The sequence below is a fragment of the Hypanus sabinus genome, chromosome 13 (assembly GCF_030144855.1).
Source record: "Hypanus sabinus isolate sHypSab1 chromosome 13, sHypSab1.hap1, whole genome shotgun sequence".
Classification (NCBI taxonomy): Eukaryota; Metazoa; Chordata; class Chondrichthyes; order Myliobatiformes; family Dasyatidae; genus Hypanus; species Hypanus sabinus.
In genome coordinates this window covers 81645642-81665839 of record NC_082718.1, presented here as the reverse complement: position 1 = coordinate 81665839, position 20198 = coordinate 81645642, and the positions used below count along the sequence as shown (strand labels likewise).

The window sequence follows — 20198 nt, the reverse complement described above, 5'->3', positions numbered from 1 at the left end:
ACATCTATTTTTGTGTTTTGAGGATACGAATGTTGCAAGCACAGCCCATCCCTTCTTCCTTGAGAAGGTGGACATGAACTACTACTTTCTTGAACAACTGCAGACCTTGCAGTGACACAATCCTCTTTGTCAGGATACTAACTTTGTCAATTTAATTCATACTGCTAAAAGAATGAATGGAGGCAATAAAGTATATTTGTCCCACAAAGTGTCAGCTCAAAGCTCGACAGAAAGAACCATTCCAGGTCTTTGATCAAGTCAGTGTACTATGCACCTTGGAGAGGTACCTGCCAGTGGCCAGTGAAAAATACCTACCACCACACCAGCCTCCACATCCAACACAGCATCCTGCACAATTTCTGCCATCTCCAAATGGATCTTACTACTCATCATATCTTTACCTCCCACCTCTCTCCACTTTTCTCGGGAATTGCTCCCTCTGCGATTCCCTTTGTCCATTTGTCCCTCCCCACGAATCTCTCTCCCAGCACTTTTCACTGCAAGTGGGCTAAGTGCAACACCCACCCATACACCTCCTCCCTCACCTCCATTCAGGGCCCTAAACAGTCCTTCCAGGTGAGGCGACACTTCGCCTGCGAACATGCTGGGGTCACCTATTGCACCCAATGCTCCTGATGCAGCCTCCTCTACACTGGTGAGACCTGCCGTAGCTTGGAGAACAGCCTCATTGATCACATCTGCTCCATCCGCCACAAGCAGAACCTCCCAGTGGCTAATTTACTTTAATTTTGATTTGCATTCAGGTCTTGACATGTCAGTCCATGACCTCCACTTGTGTCGAGATGAGGCCACCCTTGGGGTGGAGGAGCAACAACCTGTATTCTGTCTGGGTAGCCTCCAACCTGATGACATGAATATCAATTTCTACTTCTGGTTTAAAAAAAATTCCCACCCCCTCCCCTCTTTTTCTACTCCCCCCCCCCGACCTTTTATCTCCTTTCACCTGTCATTCACTTCCCCCAGGTCCCCTCCTCCTTCTCTTTCTCCTATAGTTAACTTTCTTCTCCAATCAGATTCCTTCTTCTCCAGCTCTTGACATTTCCCACCCACCTGACTTCAACTTCTAGCAATCCTCCTTGCCCTCCACCCAAATTTTTATTCTGTCATCTTCCCCCTTCCTTTCCAATCCTGAAGAAGGGTTTGGCCTGAAACACCAACTGTTTTTTTTTCATTTCCATACATGCTACCTGACCTGCTGAGTCCCTCAAGCATTTTCTGTGTGTTGCTTTGGATTTCCAGCATCTCAGACATTCTTATGTTAGCAAAATATATTTTATTTCTTGTAAAAGCAACCACAAATACAATAAAAATGGGGAATTTCCTTCTCCGGTTTTTAACTATTGGCTAAAGAAGCTTCACATTCACAAAGCCTTCCTTACATGAAGCAATAACCATTGCCGAGATGCAGTCAATCAAGAGTTCTGCCTTTTTGTCAGGATACTGAGTTTTGCAAGATGCCTTGTCAATTTAATTCACATAATTAGAAGAATGAATGGAGACAATAAAGTATATTTGTCCCACCAAGTGGAAGCTCAAGAGAAAAGCTTATCGGATAACTGCCCTGAAAAGTTAATTCAGTTTCTCTCTCTGCTGACGGTTCACGACCTGCTCAAAACATTTTGTTTCAAATTCAAAGTCCAACACCTGCAGTTTCCTACTTTTCAATTAAAGTTATTTCATTCCTCACAATTAATTCTTAGTGTTTTTTTTATTTGTGATCTACAGAATGGTGTGCCAGGTAGCCTGTATAAAACCAAAAGTACAAGAATAAAATATGAAAGCTGTTTCAAGTACACCACTGTCTGTTCGTAATGAAGGCACTTAAGTTTCTGGCAAGTTCAGATACCTGTAAAGTAGTCGGCCCCTTCTCACATCAGTTGCTTTAGGAGATTTGAAATCATGCATGCATTATTTAAGGTAGGGGATTGATTTAAGCTGCCAGTGCATGAGAAAATCTAGAAGTCAATTTGTACTTGTCAATCGGTTCATGAGCGAAGAGAAAAGATGCTAGAAGGGACTTACGATTACAAGACTTCCATGCAAATGAAAGTTCTACCACCAGAGGGTATCAGCAGCCTCAAAAACATGGCATTACAGGAGATTTACAGTGCAGACGGGATATATTTAATGATTAAACAGCTTTCAAAGGACCCAATATACAACTATTACAAACCTCTGGAGGAAAGCATCAGGAGAAAATCATTTACAAAGCTTTCCGGTACAAAATTCCATTACATGCAGAAGACTAGACGATCACAGGCCTGGGGGGAGCGACATAGAAAATGACCAACTTCTAAATGTCTTAAATTTACAGAACAATCATTGCAGCCCAGAAGTAATCTGCTGCATGAAGTACCTGTGAGACATTTTAACAATTTTAAATGGCACCAGACAAATGCAAGTATCTTCTTATTTAACTGTTAGGGCATAGGGCGTATAGCAAATAGCAGATTGTTTTAGGCGACAAACAAAATCTCAAATTCCAAATGAAATATAGCCGTTGCCTTGCCTTCTTTATAGCTATATCGATATTTTGGGTCCAGGTTAGGTCCTCAGGAATAGTGACACCCAGGAACTTGAAATTGCTCACTCTCTCCACTTCTGACACCTCTGAGGGTTGGTGTGTCTTCCTTCGTCTTAACCTTCCTAAAGTCCACAATCAGCTCTTTCGTCTTCCTGGCGTTGAGTGCCAGGTTGCTGCTATGACACCACTCAACTCGCTGGTACATCTCGCTCCTGTGCACTCTCTCGTGACCATATGAGATTCTTGCCAACAATGGTTATATCATCAGCAAATTTGTAGATGGCATTTGAACTGTGCCTAGCCACACAGTCATACGTATAGAGAGAGCAGAGCAGTGAGCTAAGCACACATACTGTGGTGCCCAAAGTCAATTGTCAGTGAGGTGGAGATGTTATTTCCAATCTCCAACCAGGACGTACCCTCTTTTCAACGTTACAGTCAGAAAGGAGGTACAGGAGCCTGAAGGCAAACACTCTGTGATTCAGGAACAGCTTCTTCCCCTCTGCCATCTGATTTCTAAATGGATACTGAACCCAAGAACACTACACTCGCTACTTTTTTTTAGTTATTTCTGAGTTTGCACTACTTATTTTAACTTAACTATTTAACATACATATATAGTGCCTATAAAAAGTACTCATCCCCCTTGGAAGTTTTCATTTTTTATTGTTCTACTAATTGAATAGCAATGGATTTAATTTGGCTTTTTTGACACTGTTCAACAGAAAAAAAGACTTTCGTGAAAGAGTGAAGACAGCTCTCTACAAAGGGATCTAAATTAATTACAAATGTAAAATACAAAATAATTGATTGCATAAGTATTTAGACTTCAAGTCAGTACTTAGTAGATGCACCTTTGGCAGAAATTACAGCCCTGAGTCTCTATCAGCTTTGCACATCTGGACACTGCAATTTTTCCCCATTCTTCTTTACAAAACTGCTCAAGCTCTGTCAGTTTGCATGGGGATCTTAAGTGAACAGCCCTTTTCAAGTCCAGCTGAAAATTCTCAATTAGACTGAGGTCTGGAATCTGACTTGGCCACTCCAGGACATTAACTTTATTGTTTTTAAGCCATTCTTGTGTAGCTTTGACTTAATGCTTGGGGTCATTGTCTTGCTGGAAAACAAATCTTCACTCAAGTTGCAGTTCACATCAGGATTTTGCTATATTTTTCAGCATTCATTTTACCCTCTACCTTCACAAACCTTCCAGGGCCTTCTACAGTAAAGTTCCCCATAGCATGATGCAGCCACCACCATGCTTCACAGTAGGGATGGTATGTTTTTGATGATGTGCTGAGTTTGGCTTACACCAAACACAGCATTTAGTCTCATGGCCAAATAGCTCAATGTTGGTTTCATCAGACATAGAAACTTCTTCCAGCTGACTTCAGAGTCTCCTACATGCCTTCTGGCAAACTCTGGTTGAACGGGATCTGGGATCAGCCATGATGGGATGGCAGAGAAGAGTCGATGGGCTGAATGGCCTAATTCTGTTCTTGTGGCCTATGATCTTATAATCTAGCTGTGATTTCATGTGAGTTTTTTTTTTCCAACAGTGGCTTTCTCTTTGCCACTCTCCCATAAAGCTGTGACTGATGAAGCACCCAGGCGACAGTTGTATGGGCAGCCACTGAAGCTTGCATCTCCTCCAGAGTAGTCATAGGTCTCCTGGTGGCCTCCCTCACTAGTCCTCTTTTTACATGGTACCTGTTTTTGAGGACGGCCTGCTATAGGCAGACTTACAGCTGTGCCATATTCTTTCCATTTCTTGATGATTGACTTAACTGCACTCCAAGGGAATTCAGTGACTTGGAAATTTTCTTCCTACTTTCTCTTGACTTGTGCTTTTCAATAACCTTTTCATGGAGTTGCTTGGAGTGTTCTTTTGTCTTCATGGTGAAGTTTTTGCCAGGATACTGACTCACCAGCCATTGGACCTTCCAGATACAAGCGTATTTTTACTACAATCAATTTTTGAAATGCTTTGACTGCACACTGTGATCTCAATTTAACTAGTTATGTGACTTCTAAAACCAATTGGCTGTATTCTGATTGTTTGCTGCATCACATTAAAGGGGATGAATGCTTTAACAATCTATTATTTTGTGCTTTATATTAGTAATTAATTTCGATCTCTTTGTAGAGATCCACTTTTCAATTTGACATTAAAGTGTCTTTTTCTGTTCAGCAGTGTCACAAAAAGCCAAATTAATTCCACTTTGGTTCAATGTTGTAAAACAATAAAACATGAAACCTCTGGGGGAGAGAGCAAATATTTTTATAGACACTGTATCTCCTTACTGTAATTCATTTTTTTAATATATTTATCATGTATTGCATTGTACTGCTGCTGCTGCAAAATTAACAAATTTCATGATGTATGCTGATGATATTAAACCTGATTCTCATTCTGACTCTGAAATATTAATTTCAACAGCAACCAGTCCAGATTTGAATTTGCCATGCAACTCTGAACGATTGTCTTCCTGGAACTGCAGACTGGGTTTGATCGGAAACCAGAAAACACCCATTCACTCGATGGCTGCATAGGCATGAACCCAGCTAGAGAGATATGATACTGATTCACATTCATTTTGGCAGTCTGGGTGTGAAAGGAGATGTTTGAAAATTATATGTAATTCAAAGGAAGCACTGTAGATACATTGTAACTATAGAATTGTCCTGCTGTTATCTTTGATCTAAAAATGTCATGTATTATTGGGTCAAGCAGGTTTCTTCCAAAATGAATATGAAGCCCACTGCTCGTTTTTTTCTGAAGAAAGACTTCTATATTCAAGAGCTTTGGTGTCCAAAACAGTAACCAAAAGGGTTTGAATCATATCTGCACATCAGAAACAAAGTACACAAGCAGTCTGCCATAATTCCACCTTTGGGGTTCGACATGTCAATTTCCAGCAGCCTTGCAGTGAGCAAAGAGAATTTCTACAAGGCCAATGCCTTTCAGTTGGCTTCTATCTCTCAGCCAAATGACATATTAGTAGCTATCACTGAAGATTTCCTTCTCCCAGCAACAGTAACAATTCCTTCATACCAATCTGCCAATGAACTTCAAGATAATGAAGTAATTTTTTTAAAGTAGTTTGGGATTTTTTTATGCAATGCTAAAAGACCGTAATGGAAAAGCAAGTTAATTAATCATTCATGCTATTCATCCATCACCAACACTTGTCAAATTCAAATCAGTTAATAATGTTTTCCGCTTACTTGATCAAGGTCACTTCATGAGCAAGCAGCTTTGATCTGAAACACAACTGACGCATTACAATGGAAATAATGGCTGTTTCGATGTAAAATAGTAATCAATGGTGAAAAACATTTGAATGTGCCAAAGAAGCAGTCACAATAGTACAGATGAAGAGCTGCATTTATTGGTGGAATTTACCATTGCTTCTAAAACTGACCTCCATAAGACATAGGAGAAGAATTATGCCATTCGGCCCATCAAGTCTGCTCCGCCATACCATCATGGCTGATTTATTAACCCTCTTAACCCCATTTTCTGCCTTCTCCACAAAACTTTTTATGCTCGGACTAATCAGGAACCTATCACCTTCTGCTTTAAATATACCCAACCACTTTGCCTCCACAACTGTCTGCAATGAATTTCACAGATTCATCTGTGAAATCAGCTTCTATTGTGACTACAAAGATTGATGACAGGGTTTTTAGGAGCATGACTTGAGGGTGTCAAACACAATAGACAAATATAAACATGCAGTTAATCTAAGAGCAATGGGTCAAAATGAAAAGGATAATCAGATATTCAAGCTGAAATAAAGACATGGCTATAATAACTGTGACGGAAGTTAACCAGGGGAAATATTAATCATGTTAAATATCGAATTAGTGAAAACTGACAAGACAGACATTGAGATTCTCAACTAAACTGGAATGAAGTAATGTCAGAAAATACAAAATTACAACTAAACTGGAGCAGTTGAATGGATGCAGATGACACAATTCACTAAAGGCCCAAGACTATAATTTTCACCACATGAGCAGAAATTTACCCTGACTCAAATTATCATAATAAATGTATTGGCACAAACATGAAAAAATCTGCAGATACTGGAAACCCAAAGCAACAGACAACACAAAATACTGGAGAAACTCAGCAGGTCAGGCCACATCTATGGAAAAGAGTAAACAGTCGATGTTTTGGCCGAGACCCTTCATCAGGGCTGGAAAGAAAGAGGAGTCAGCGTAAAGTGGCAGGGGGGAGGAAGAATAACAAGGTCTAGGTAGGCGACAGGTGAAACCGGGAGAGGGGAGGGGGTGAAAGGGGAGTCGATTGGTGAAATAGATAAAGGGCTCAAGAACGGGGAATCTGAAAGGAGAGGATAGAAGGCCATGGAAGAAAGGGAAGGGGAAGGAGCACAGGAGGGAGGTGATGGGCAGGTAAGAAGATAAATGTAATGGTGATGTGAAGCAATGTGTGGTTTTGAACACAAGAACACTATTCTCAGTTCAAATGATATATGAAGCCAAGCTGTGAAAGAAACAAAGAGGCATATAAAGGAACACACGCAAAATGCTGGTGGAATGCAGCAGACCAGGCAGCATCTATAGGATGAAGTACAGTCGACATTTTGGGCCGAGACCCTCTGTTTAGTCCTGAAGAAGGGTCTTGGCCCGAAGCGTCGACTGTACTTGTTCCTATAGATGCTGCCTGGCCTGCTGCGTTCCATCAGCATTTTGTGTGTGTTGCCTGAATTTCCAGCACCTGCAGATTTCCTCGTGCTTGCGTTTTTAAAGAGCCATGGTAGCATAGCGGTTAGTATGACACATTTACAGCTCGGAGCATTCCAGAGTTCAGAGTTCAATTCCAGCAATGTTCTCCAAGGAGTCTCTGTATGTCCTCCCGGTGGAATATGAGAGTTTTCTCCAAGTCCTCTGGTTTTGCTCCACAGTCCAAACACGTACTTGGTAGCTGAACTGGTCATTGCAAATTGTCCCCGAGGTAGTTAGGGTAAATCGGGGGTTGCTGAGGTGGAATGGCTCGCTAAACATAATTCTAAACAATTGCTGAAAACAAAATATAATTCATCGTTGATTTCAGGTTTGTTGTAGTGTCCCTGAGAATGGACAAACTCACGACAACGGTGTGTTCAATGTAGTGACAGTCTGAGCATTGAAGCTATACTATTCTAGTCCAGAAAAGTGAAATTCCGCCTATTCTGAGTATGAAAGTTAGAAAGGCAATTAACTAGTTATCACTTATACCTATTAACTAGTTATCACTCGTAGCTATTACAGCTCCCACAGAAACTAAATGTTCTATCATCACAGCTTCCAACACTGCAATTTTGGCATTCTAATTAAATTTTTAAAATACGAATAGACAAAAAAAAATCACACATTAAGTGTGCACCAGAAGATAATATGCAGATGAAACTTAAATATTTGAATATCCAGAAATTGTCAGAAAGGTTAAATAAATGTTGAAACAAAATACATTGAACAAATGTGAGAAGGAGTGTCCATAAGGCAGTAAATATTAATATTCAAAGCCAGCAAAAGAATCAGTACAGTCATGAGTACAGCACAGCCATACACAGCTGCCAGACACCCATGTGCTCTCTCCATTCTCATTACTATAAAATTACAACTCCCGACAGTCTCTGTGATATTTGAGAAACTGCAATCCTACATGAAACAAAACCCAGCACAAAGGCCCAATGATGTGCACCAGTTCCTCATTATCAAGAATATTTTCAACCAACTGGGATAGATTCACCCCAAGCGCACTTAACTTATGACAAACATTTTGAAATCCTCACCTTATAGAGTTTTCCTGATACCTTTTCACCCATAAAATGTCACAAGGGTTCCGGGTGAGGAACATGATTTCAAAATGTTAGTCGTGAGTTGCTCAAGGACAACAGTAGATTGTACTTATCTCCTACCTCCATAACTATGTAACTCAGTAGAGATCTTACACTTCTCCTATCCCAGTACCTGTGTAACTCAGTAGATTTCACTCTTCGATCCCAGTACCTTTGTAATTCAGTAGATATTGCCATGCTCCTATTCCAGTACCTGAGTAACTCAGTAGATTTCACTCTTCGATCCCAGTACCTTTGTAATTCAGTAGATATTGCCATGCTCCTATCCCAGTACCTGAGTAACTCAGTAAGTAGAACTCTTCTCCTACCCCAGAACCTGTGTAATTCCTTTGATCTTGCCATTCTCCTACCCCAGAACCTGAGTTATTCAGTAGTGCTCAGGTCAGGTTTCAAGACTGTGAATGATACTCCAAGCATCACTATCACAACTTGCAGTCCTTCTGTTGCCTGCCCCACCAGGATTATGTGGAAAGCCATAAATCAAACTTAGATTACTACGTTTTGTCATTCCTCAAACTTCCTATATTAGCATGACAAATTAAATCGCATTCAGATCAACAGGTTTGGACCAGCCAGTCACACAGAGAGAGCTTCAGCATCTAATGAAAGGACTGGCAAAAAGAGATTGATCTTGCAGCAGTGGTGCGGGTTCATCAATTCTGGAAGGTGAGGGGACAGTCCTACCTTTGACCACTTTGGGTTTAAAAGCTGTGCTTTGACAGCGTCATCCAGAGCTTTCTCATATTCGTTCAGTTTCACCAGCACAGCCGACCGGTTGCTGTACAGAATGCAGTTCTGAGGGTCAGCTGCAATGGCTTCAGTGTAGAGCTGGACGCCGGTGGTGAAGTCTCCATTCTGGCATGCCACATTGCTCTCGCGGACCTTCTCGATGAAAGCAGCTTTGCTGAGAGTGTGCATGCCGCTGCTCCCAGAGATTCTGCGCATTAGGCTTTCCTCAAAGACGGAGCTCTACAACAGAAAAAAACCATCAATGTTTTCCTTTGAAACAAGAGCATTTCTTTCCCCACAGTGTAATTTCTTACTGAGTATAATCCTATGGATATTGCCCAGTCTATTACACCATACATTCCAAGCAAGCTCCATCTGTTATTTATGTTCCAAGAGCAGAGGGTTCGTGACGATGGCCTGAAGTACAGACCTGGGGTGATCTTTGTTACATGAAAGAGAACTACATAAATACAAGTTGGCCTGACTGATGGTTCCTTGCTCCCAATTAGGTGCAGACAAGATCCACCCAGCCATTGATGTAATTATGACCTGTCCCGTCAGTACTGAGTGACGGTGAAGCTGGTCAGGGCACCAGTAATACACCAACTCAAGCAAGCCCAGGTTTCATTCAGTCACCGCATCACTGAGAACAGACCCAGAGGTTACTAATGCCCTCTAGATTGGCTTAAAGAGCCAAGCCAAGCATTAAGAAAAAAATGCTACGTTAAAATTTATCATTTAAAAACTAATCCATAATTCAACAAAGCAATATCTGAGAAATAAAAGCTTTTCACCTCAGACAGGTTCAGTTCCAAACAAAATACCTTTATATAAGCTTTGTGTCCTCATTCCTCTAGACTAGAAGTTCCCAATCTGGGGTCCATAGACCCCTCAGTTAATGGTAGGGGTCCCATGGCATTAAAATAGTATTGGACCCCTGCTATGGACAATGAAAAAGAATGGGTGGGTTATGACCTAATAAAGTACAGAACTAAACACATACACCACACTTTCTTTGTATTAAGACTGAAAATCCACAGGACAATCAAGAATAGATAATAACCTGGGGTTGTATTGATGCAGGCAATTTCTACTGAAACCTCTTTCCATTTATTTACCTTCAGTGATTCCAAAGGTCATTTTCCACAGTTAACTGGTGTCATAGAGCCATACAGCAATACAACACAAAAGTCTAATGGTTAGCACAACACTTAACAGTACAGGTGACCCAGGTTCAATTCCCACCGCTGCTTGTAAAGATTTGTACTTTCTCCCCATCACTATGGTTTCCTCCCACAGTCCAAAGAATTACTGGTTGGTAGGTAAATCCGCCATTGTAAATTGCCCCGTGATTAGGCTAGGATTAAATCGAGAGATGGAAGGCCTACTCTGTGCTGTATCTCAATAAAATAAAACAAAAATAATAGTCCTTCAGCCTAACAAGTCCACAGTACTTATCCAACTAGCCCCAAGTTCTCCTAAGCCCAATCCCTCCAAGTACCTACCCAAGTTCTTCCAAAAAGATATTATTGGACCTGCCACCACTTTCTCTGTCTAGTGAACAGCAATAGCATTCTGGAAAATGCAACAAATTTAATTATCAATAATCAAAATGCTTCCCCAAAACTTGGGCAATTACAGATTACAAGCTTCAAACACGATTATCTCCTCTTAGCATTCATCCTTCATGGCTGCACATCCAAAGTCGATGGCATGCACTGAAATGTAGGTTGTTAAAATTCTCGATGAGCACAAGTGACGTGGCACACTCAATGTAGCTACGCATCATCTCGTGTCCTTGGCCTGTGCGTCAGGGCAGCTTTGAGGCAGGAGTACTGGAATCTGAAGTCTCACAACCTCAACGTTTAACAATAGCTTTTTCCCCCACCGCCATTGAGCAGGCCAACAGGAAAGGTGCACTGCCACAAGAAAGCGGCATCCATCATAAAGGACCTCCATCATACAATCCATCATACCTCCATCATCTCTTCTCGTCGCTGCCATAGGGAAGGAGGTACAAAAGCTTTTGGTCCCACACCGCCAGGTTTAGGAATTGTTATTTTCCTACAACCATCAAGCTACTGAACCAGCGTGGATAACTTTGCTCACCTCAACTCTGAACTGATCACTGATCACAACCTATTAACTCATTTTCAAGGACTCTACAACTCGCATCCTCATTACTATTTATTTACTTATTTATTATTGTTTTTGTATTTGCACAGTTTGTCTTTTTTTCCACACTGGTCGTTTGTCAGTCTTTGTGTGTAGTTTTTCACTGATTCTATTGCATCTCTTTGTTCTACTGTCAATGTCTGCAAGAAAATGAATCTCAGGGTAGTATATGGTGACAATGCCTGCTATACGTACTTTGACAATAAATTTACTTTGAACTGCTGTTGTGTTCTTGAACTGACCTAACAACCTTAACACTACTTCTGACCATATTTCTTCTTCCTCTCTCTCAACTTGCACAAATGTCATTATGTTTATTTTTTGTGTAACTTATGCATCATTATCATCATTATGTGCCGTCTCATATGATTGTTTTTGATTGGACCATGATTGTTCTTAGCCAAGTTTTCTGCAGAAGTGGTTTGCCATTGCCTTCTTCTGGGCAGTGTCCTTACAATACGGGGGACCACAGCCACTACCAATATTCTTCAGAGATTGTCTGCTTGGTGAAAATGGTCACATAACCAGGTCTTATGATATGCACCAACTGCACATACGACCATTCACCACCTTCACATGATCCTGATCAGAGGTGGGGGGGGGGGGCTAAGCAGGTGCTACACCTTGCCCAAGGGTGACCTGCAAGCTAACAGAAGGAAAGAGCCCCTTACACCACCACCTATTTAAATTTGTCAAACTTTTGTCAAGTTTGTAATGTACTGTGCTGCTGCTGCTACCAAAAAAAGTTAACTTACACGCCAATTCTATTTTGGCTAAGTATGCCTAAACTAGAGTAACCAGTTCAGAAGTGCCTGAGTACTTTTAGATTGAGTACTGATGGTTGTGATGTGCAGCAAATCATCTCCCTCCCCAAATTATTCCTTCCTTGATTTCTCCTAATCAATTTCATGTTCTATTAGAAGTTCTGAGAATTAGCTTCCCTCTACTTGACTACTCACAAATGCATGCACATGACTGAAATTCACCTTCTCATCACTGTCCTCTCCCACTCCTCCAACTTTCTCTTCTATCCCACTTGTGGCTCTGCCTGTCATCTGTCAACAACTGAAGGCAACACCCAAACTGGTAATAAACTGAAACTTGTAAATAATGCCCTGTAATAATGCTGTTGGCCCCAGAAGCTGTTTATTTGAAACTCGCCATTCACATAAAATTCTTTTTGGCAGTTCCATCTTACTTTGCCCGTGGTAAAAAAAGACAGTATGTTGATTTATCTCAGACATTATTGCACAAATCTTCAGAAGGAAGGAACTGGCATGGATCATAATCCTCGGGCTATTTTTGGAGATCAGATTTGAATTTTTTTTGGTTTTACAATTTGCAGTGACCACAAAATCAGCCGCCTTTAAAACAGTCAGTGATGGGCTTTCAAGGATAGACAGCACTATGGGACTCAGACACAGATAAATTATTCTCCTCGTTAACTTAAAAGATGTACAGCATTACCAATTACACTGTCAAAGTGCTATGGTAACCAAAAGCTACACCATAGCAACTAAACCGCGCTCCCAACAACACCAGGTGGTCCTACTTTGAGGAAGGACAGAAAACATGCCAGAGTGCAGAGAACCAATGACCTTTTACCTCCCTTCAGCTGTCCTTGATTCATTTACTTTAATGTAAACCGCTGCTCTCTCCCACCCACTCGAGGAAATCAAGAGGACAATTAACTTTAATTACCAAATTTGCATTTTTAACACTGAGCTCATCCTGCGCAAGTAGAACTGAAGAGATGCACAGAATTGCAGAGCAACATGCTTCCCAAATGTGCCTTAATAAAGCGTACTTAAACAGAGCATTGGAACACTTCAAAGCATTTCAAACAATTCCTGTACTTTTGAAATGCAACCATTACTGTGCAGAGAAAAACAACCACCATTTAATGCCAGAAACTCATGTTGGACATAGGATCTATTTAAAGCAGATAATGCACGTTTTGTTTGGAGGCAATGTTAATGTAGATGCATCTACGTTTACACCGGGTGATTTTGAGTAAGTATTACTGTACACATTAGACAACAACTTTAAAATAATTGTTCGTTAAAACTGTGTATGTTGCTTAAGATTTTCAGCCTCTGCAGAATCTCATGTTTAAAATTACTCAGTTGTGTTTTACTTTGCAAATTTAAATATACTGCAGTAACCTTAAATTAAATTTTAAATATAACTATATTTTTTCTAACATTGGCAACCTGCAGACTCACTTTCAAGATTTCTATGAGTCATGTTCTCAGTATTTTTATTATTTGCACAATTAGTCTTCTTTTGCACTTTGTTCATTTGTCAGTCCTTATTTAGGATTCAAAGTACGTTTATTATCAAAGTATGTATAAATTATACAACCTTGAGATTCGTCTGTTTGTAGTTTTTCATAAATCCTATTGTATTTTGTTATTTTTCTGTAAATGTCTGGGAGAAAATGAATCTCAAGGTAGTACATGTATGAACTTTGATAACAAATCTACTTTGCCTTTGCAATCTGTTGTCCTGACAGAATAACATGTCATCCACTCTCGAACTTATGAACACCACTAGTGGTAAACAAATATAGCCTGGACCGTCTTCTCTTCAATGTTATTCAGCCACAGAAAATGGGTTCATTCTCATTGCAACAAAGGTCAAGAGAGCAGAGGATAGAGGTAAAATACACATGAAACAGTGGAGGAACTCAGCAGGTCAAGCAGCATCTATGCAAATGAATAAACAGTTGATTTTTTGGGCTGAGACCCCTCTCAAAGACACAAGATAAAGTCACAAAACTGATAAAGAATTACAAACTAGTTCATTACCATAGAGCACAGATTTATACTGGGAATACACAACAGGGAGTGGATATCTGTTCACAAAGCAGTAGCCATTGTTTTAAAAGAGAACAATCTGCAAGGATAAATGGGGAAAATGGTGGAATTGTAGCGGTGTGCTACATGCAGCGCTAAAATTATGACACGGAGTCGGTAACTGCAGTCGAAGGAAAAACTTTATTCGAAATCCTCAGCCTCACTTTTAAGCCTCCCTCAACCTGCCCCCCCCCACCCCCGTGGCGCAGAGGCTCCAAAGCTCTGTGCTCACAAACCCCCGTAGGCTATCTCCCTTAGCCGGAAAGCTGGCTAATTGTGAGCCGGTTCGGATGTGCCAGAAAATGGGTCGCCACAGAATGGGATTAACCTTTCAAAAGAGCAGTCAGTGACACAATGGGCCAGACCACCACCTCCCATGTTCTATGGTGCATGCAGAATGCAAGTTTTGTCCTCAGCCAAACAAAACCCGACAATCCAAAGGGTGACAATATCTTAAGTAAAGGTGGTGTGTACTAACAGCATTGGAGATGCACATAAATCCATTTGGAACAAATCCAGGACCGTTAATGGGATGATAGCTAATCTATGACTCAACACCGCATGCACAACTTTATCCTGCTTGATTTATTGATCTCACATTTTGAATTAATAATTGATCTGGAGATAACCTTTGCTGAGGAGTAGAACGCTCCGAAGTTCTACCACCCTCTACACTTGGAAGAGTTTCCCAACTTCTTCACCAAGAAGTTGGCTCTAAGTTTAACTTCATAGTGCTGGGTCCCAAAAGAAAAGAAATTCTGTTTTGTTTGGAACTTCAAAACATTAAACTAATTGAAAGGAAGACACAGGAGTTTGAATTGTGCGTCTAACTTCGTGCTTACTTTAAGCACATATCACGTGGTAGCGTGATGACTTATGCAATTCACATATTTTTACATAAACCTTGTAATTAATTATTTAAACGAACCAAAATGCTTAATCAACCAACATATATACAAAATTTCTCATCACGTAAATGTTAAATAGACAAAAACTAGCATTTTGAAAACTCCAATCAAATCACCTTTCAACAATCTAAATACTAAGTTAGCCTGGCTTGTCTAATATCTGCAAAGTTTAATCCTTGCAAAATTTTACATCTGTATAAAAAATGTCCATCCAAATATAATCACACTTTTAGGAAGTAGAGGTGCACTAGCACCAGACAAATGCAGAGTAGCTAAAATCAGCAAGCCATGGACAGCGAAAGAGATGGAAAGTGTGATGAAGTAGGAAAAGAGTGTGTATGAAATATACCAGTTTGGTAACTCAGTGAAAATAAGATTGAATATAAAAAGAAACATTTTCTTTTACACGTTTTTTGAGATCAAGGCATCGCTGGCCAGGCCAGCATTTATTGTCCATCCTTAATTGCCCTGGAGAATGTGTGATAAGCTATCTTCATGAATGCTGGAGGAGAACCTACAGATGGCACTGCTTCTTCGAGCTTGCTGCTCTTATCCTTCTTGACGGTAGAGGTTGTATATCTGGAAGGCCACGCCCCAGTGTCATGTGTGGGTAACTGAATTTTATAGATGATGCACAGTGCAGTGGTCCGTGTAGAGGGAATGATACTTAGGAGGGCGCTAATCAAGTGATCTACTTTGTGCTGGAACGTCTTGAGTGACCATTGTAGGAAAGCTGCATCCAATATCTGAGATCCCCACCACCCAGGTCATGCTCCCTTCTCGCTTCTCAGGTAGAAGGTAAAAGAGCCTCAGGACTTGCACCACTACGTTCAAGAGCAATGACTACCCCTCAACTATCAGGCTCTTGAAAAAAAGGGGGAGAACTACTGTCAACTTCACTTGCCCCATCATTGAAATGTTCCCACAACCAGTGATCTCATTTTAAGGACTCTTTATCTCATGTTCTCATTATTTATTTATAATTACATTTGCACTGCTTGCTGTCTGTGCTCTGGTTGATCTTTCATTGATCCTGTTAAGTTACTATTCTATAGATTTGCAGCGTATGCTCACAAGAAAACAAATCTCAGGGTTGTATATGGTGACACATATGTACTACAATAATAATAACATATGATAATAACATCTACTTTGAACTTTGTCTTGTTGGATCTGCACTCGCACAGACGAACAGAAAACACTATATCACATTCCTGATGTGTGTCTTGCAGGGGTTAAAAGGACTTTAGATGTCAGGAGGTGAGTCAGTCACCTCAGGATAAACAGTTCTAATTTGCTGGTGTGGCTACCCTAGGAGGATTTCTTGTCAAAAATGACCCCAAGACCTTGATGGCAATAATAATGTCATTGAATGTTTAGGGTAGATGATTAGACGCTCTCTTATTGAAAATGGACATAGTTTCGCAATTTTGAGGAGTATATGTTTCTTGTCACTCGTCAACCAATGCCTGAAGATCACTTTGATCTTGCTACATATGGGTGTGAATATCATGTGCTGACATTGCAGATTTATGGCCGAAGGCATATGAATAGCAAATTCATAAAACAGCTTCAAAATTTGTTCTTTGGATGCTAGCTTGTACACTGCAAGCTCATAATTCTCCCCTAGTTCCAACACCACTCTTCTCTGACATTCCTTGTCCCCTTTAGTGAGTTCACAGCCAAGTATAGGAATATTCAAGTATTTACTCTCAGCATTTGATATTGCAGTGTTCGCTGAGCCTGGCAATTAGCCTACAGATGTTTCATCACCAATAGGAGTGACATTCTCAGTGAACAGTTGTTGGTGTTTCTGGGAGTGATTGCATTTATATAAACCATTCACTTGTCTCGGTTCTGATTGACTACCTTTTCAGTTGACCTTTGAATTCTATCGACCCGCTTTTCTTTGGCTCTTAGGGGTTCGTAAACAGCGTCTATTTCAATATGTTTGTTTGCAGAGTTATCAGAGAACCATGCTTCTAAAAATTCTCACGTTTGCCTGCACGGGGTCCCTTCTTGGTCTGCTTGTACTGAGATCAGAGACAAAGCATCATGTCTCCACGCCACCAGCGTGTACTCTCAGCACTTCCAACAGAAGACCAAAAACTCAATGCTTATGTCTAAGTGCAGGGAACCATCTTCATTTCTAAATATCACAATATTAAAAGAAGAAACTGCTTAAATATTCAGCAGATAAGACACCCATAGTGAATGAAACAATTAACATTCCAGATCAATGACCAGCAAGGAAGTTAGAACAGCTTCTTCCTTCCTTTTCTTTCCAAAGGTTTATCAGTATAAGCCCAAGAGACATATCTCACTTTGAGCTTGTGCTAAAAATACACTATCCAAATTTATTCATGGACTTTACAAGTTTAATGGCCTTAAGGAAAAATCAAACTTGATTACACAGAAGCAATGCAAAACATAAAGGATGAGCATTTTTTTAACATCAAAATACAATTTTAAACTTCTCTCTCCAATATTCGTAACTCATCCTGCCTGACATTCAGAGGCACTTCTTGCCTTTAGTATTCATCATCAGCCCAGCTGGTTAATTATATCAAACATACACTATACGTACAATTCAAAGAAAGAATTATCCATCTTCTATTCCAGAGCTTCCCAACCTATATATACAATGGACCAATACCATTAAGCAAGGGGTCCATGGGCCCCAGAACGGGAATCCTTGTTCTAGAGCAAGACCCTGAACAGGAAGAAAAACAAAAAAGTTGGAAGCAAACAACCTAAAATACTATTTCAAATTTCCCGAGGAGTCTCCTGAAATCAAAAGGCATCAAATCAAAGTGATTAAAAGTGTATGAGAATAGGGATGCCAAGGTTATCCGCTGAGGAGCTGGAACCTCACACTGCAGGAACAGGAAGCTCAAGGTTGTCCATTGAGATGGAGCTGGAATCTGGTGCTGCAGGAACAGGGAGCTCAAAGTTGTTCACTGAGGAGAGCAGGAATCTGGTGCTGCAGGAACAGGGAGCTCATAGTTGTTCACTAAGGAGAGCAGGAATCTGGTGCTACAGGAACAGGGAGTTCAAGTAAGGATTTCAATGTGAAGATGACTACATCACATAAGAAAGGCTACGTTATCACTGGAAGACAGCGAAGAATCTTTAATTTCCTGAACAGTTGGAATTATGTGCTTTTGAGATGAAGAAATATTGAAGTAAAACTAAACTATTAATGTTATTCCACGATCCTTTATCAATTTGCCGATAACTTCCTCACAGTCTCAATATTTTGCAAGATGTTGATGCTGACACATCTTCATGACACAGAACCTCAAACAAGTACCTTATTTAGTCTCCCCCCCCCCCCATGGATATTGGTATTTGTCATCTACAATTTGTTGAGAAATACAGATAACTAATTCCCCACTGTGAATAGAAATGATTTGTGCTGAAGTTGTTGAAGCATACTGACAATTGTAAAGTCATGTTTTGCAGAAGTCTAATCTCACTGACAGATAAAACTTTGTAGATTATTTAGGTAATATATAAATAAATTCAATAAATTTGCTGACAGAATTTCGGACAGTGACGTGAGAGTGTACAGGAGTGAGATATATCAGCTAGTTGAGTGGTGTCGTAGCAATCTTGTAGTCAATGTCAGTAAGACCAAAGAACTGATTGTGGACTTCAGAAAGCGTAAAATGAGGGAAAACACACCAGTCCTCATGGAGGGATCAGAAGTGGAGAGAGTGAGCAATTTCAAATTCCTGGGTGTCAAAATCTCTGCGGATCTAACCTGGACCCAACATATCAATGCAACTACAAAGAAGACATGACAGCAGCTATATATCATTAGGAGTTTGAGGAGATTTGGTATGTCTCCAAACACACTTGAAAATTTCTACAGATGAAGAAAGCATTCTAATTGGCTGTATCACCATCAGGTATGGGGAGAAGGCTACAGCACAGGATCAAGGTAAGCTGCAGAAAGTGTAAAATTAGTCAGCTCTGTCATGAGCACTAGCCTCTGTAGTATCCAGGACATCTTCAAGGAGCAATGTCTCTAAAAGGTGGCATCTGTCATTAAGGACATTCCATCAACTAGGTCGTGCCTTGTTCTCATTGCGACAATCGGGAAGGAGGTACAGGAGCCTGAAGACAGATGCGTGCTGACTTAGGAACAGCTTCTCCCCATTGCCATTTGATTTCTGAACGGACATTGAACCCATTAACACTACCTCACTACTTTTTTTATTTCTACCTTTTCACTACTTATTTAACTATTTTATATATTTACTGTAATTCACTGTTTTTTCACTATTATGCATTGCATGGTACTACTGTCACAAAGTCAAAAAAATTTCATGACATACAGTATGCCAGTGATATTAAACCTGATTCTGATTCTAAAATACTGTGCACAGCTAAACACTTGTTAGGGCAAAAAGCCTGATTTTTGACCTGTAACTTTTATGTAATTTCTAATACTGCCATAATTACCAGATGAAATCAGATGAGATTCCAACACAATCTCAAATTGTTAATAATGAATTTAGTAAAGATGGGGGAATAAATTGTCAACAGAGACCCTGAGCATCCTCAAAAATGCACCATCATCAAATCTAAAGCTTCTGATCTGCTTTAATAAAAGGCAACTCCAGATCCAGAAGCCCCGAATTTAAAGTAAGTAATCGGCAGCCCCCTTATATCAGTATTCGCTAACATTTGCATTACTTTCCTTTCTCTCAAGTTATGTTTGGCAAGTAGCCCAGGTCTGTTAACCATCACTTAGTAAAGAATAAAGAATGAGCAAGATGGGGGTGCATCCGCATCTCTTGGAGCTGGAGATGTGGGGGGGGGGGGGGGGGGAAGAGGAGATGGACAAACAGAGAGGAAGACCAAAGCAGGCAGACAGGCAGGCGTGATTGAGAGAGAGCAAATTAAATACTGAGAGAGGGCCAGATAGCAAAAACGGGAGACAGACAGCCCGAGACACAAAGAGGGAGAAAGACTCTGCTCTTTCCCCACTGCCCAATCCAGAGTCAAGTTGCAGTTATGAATTGGGGAAAGAGAAGCTGTAAAACTCAGGCTCGTGACTTCTTCATCCCAGTGGAAAGGAAATAAACACCTCGACTTACACTGG

General features: G+C 40.4%; 1 protein-coding gene across 4 annotated transcripts in view; it reads right to left on the bottom strand.

The window, feature by feature from the left end:
• ttc28 (tetratricopeptide repeat domain 28) overlaps positions 1-20198 on the bottom strand; it is an 886755-nt gene that overhangs the window by 786300 nt on the left and 80257 nt on the right. For all 4 annotated transcript variants that reach the window (XM_059988046.1, XM_059988048.1, XM_059988047.1 and 1 more), the window contains exon 2: positions 9100-9384. In XM_059988046.1, the coding sequence (XP_059844029.1) occupies positions 9100-9384 (285 nt within the window). The remainder of the gene's footprint in view (positions 1-9099; positions 9385-20198) is intronic.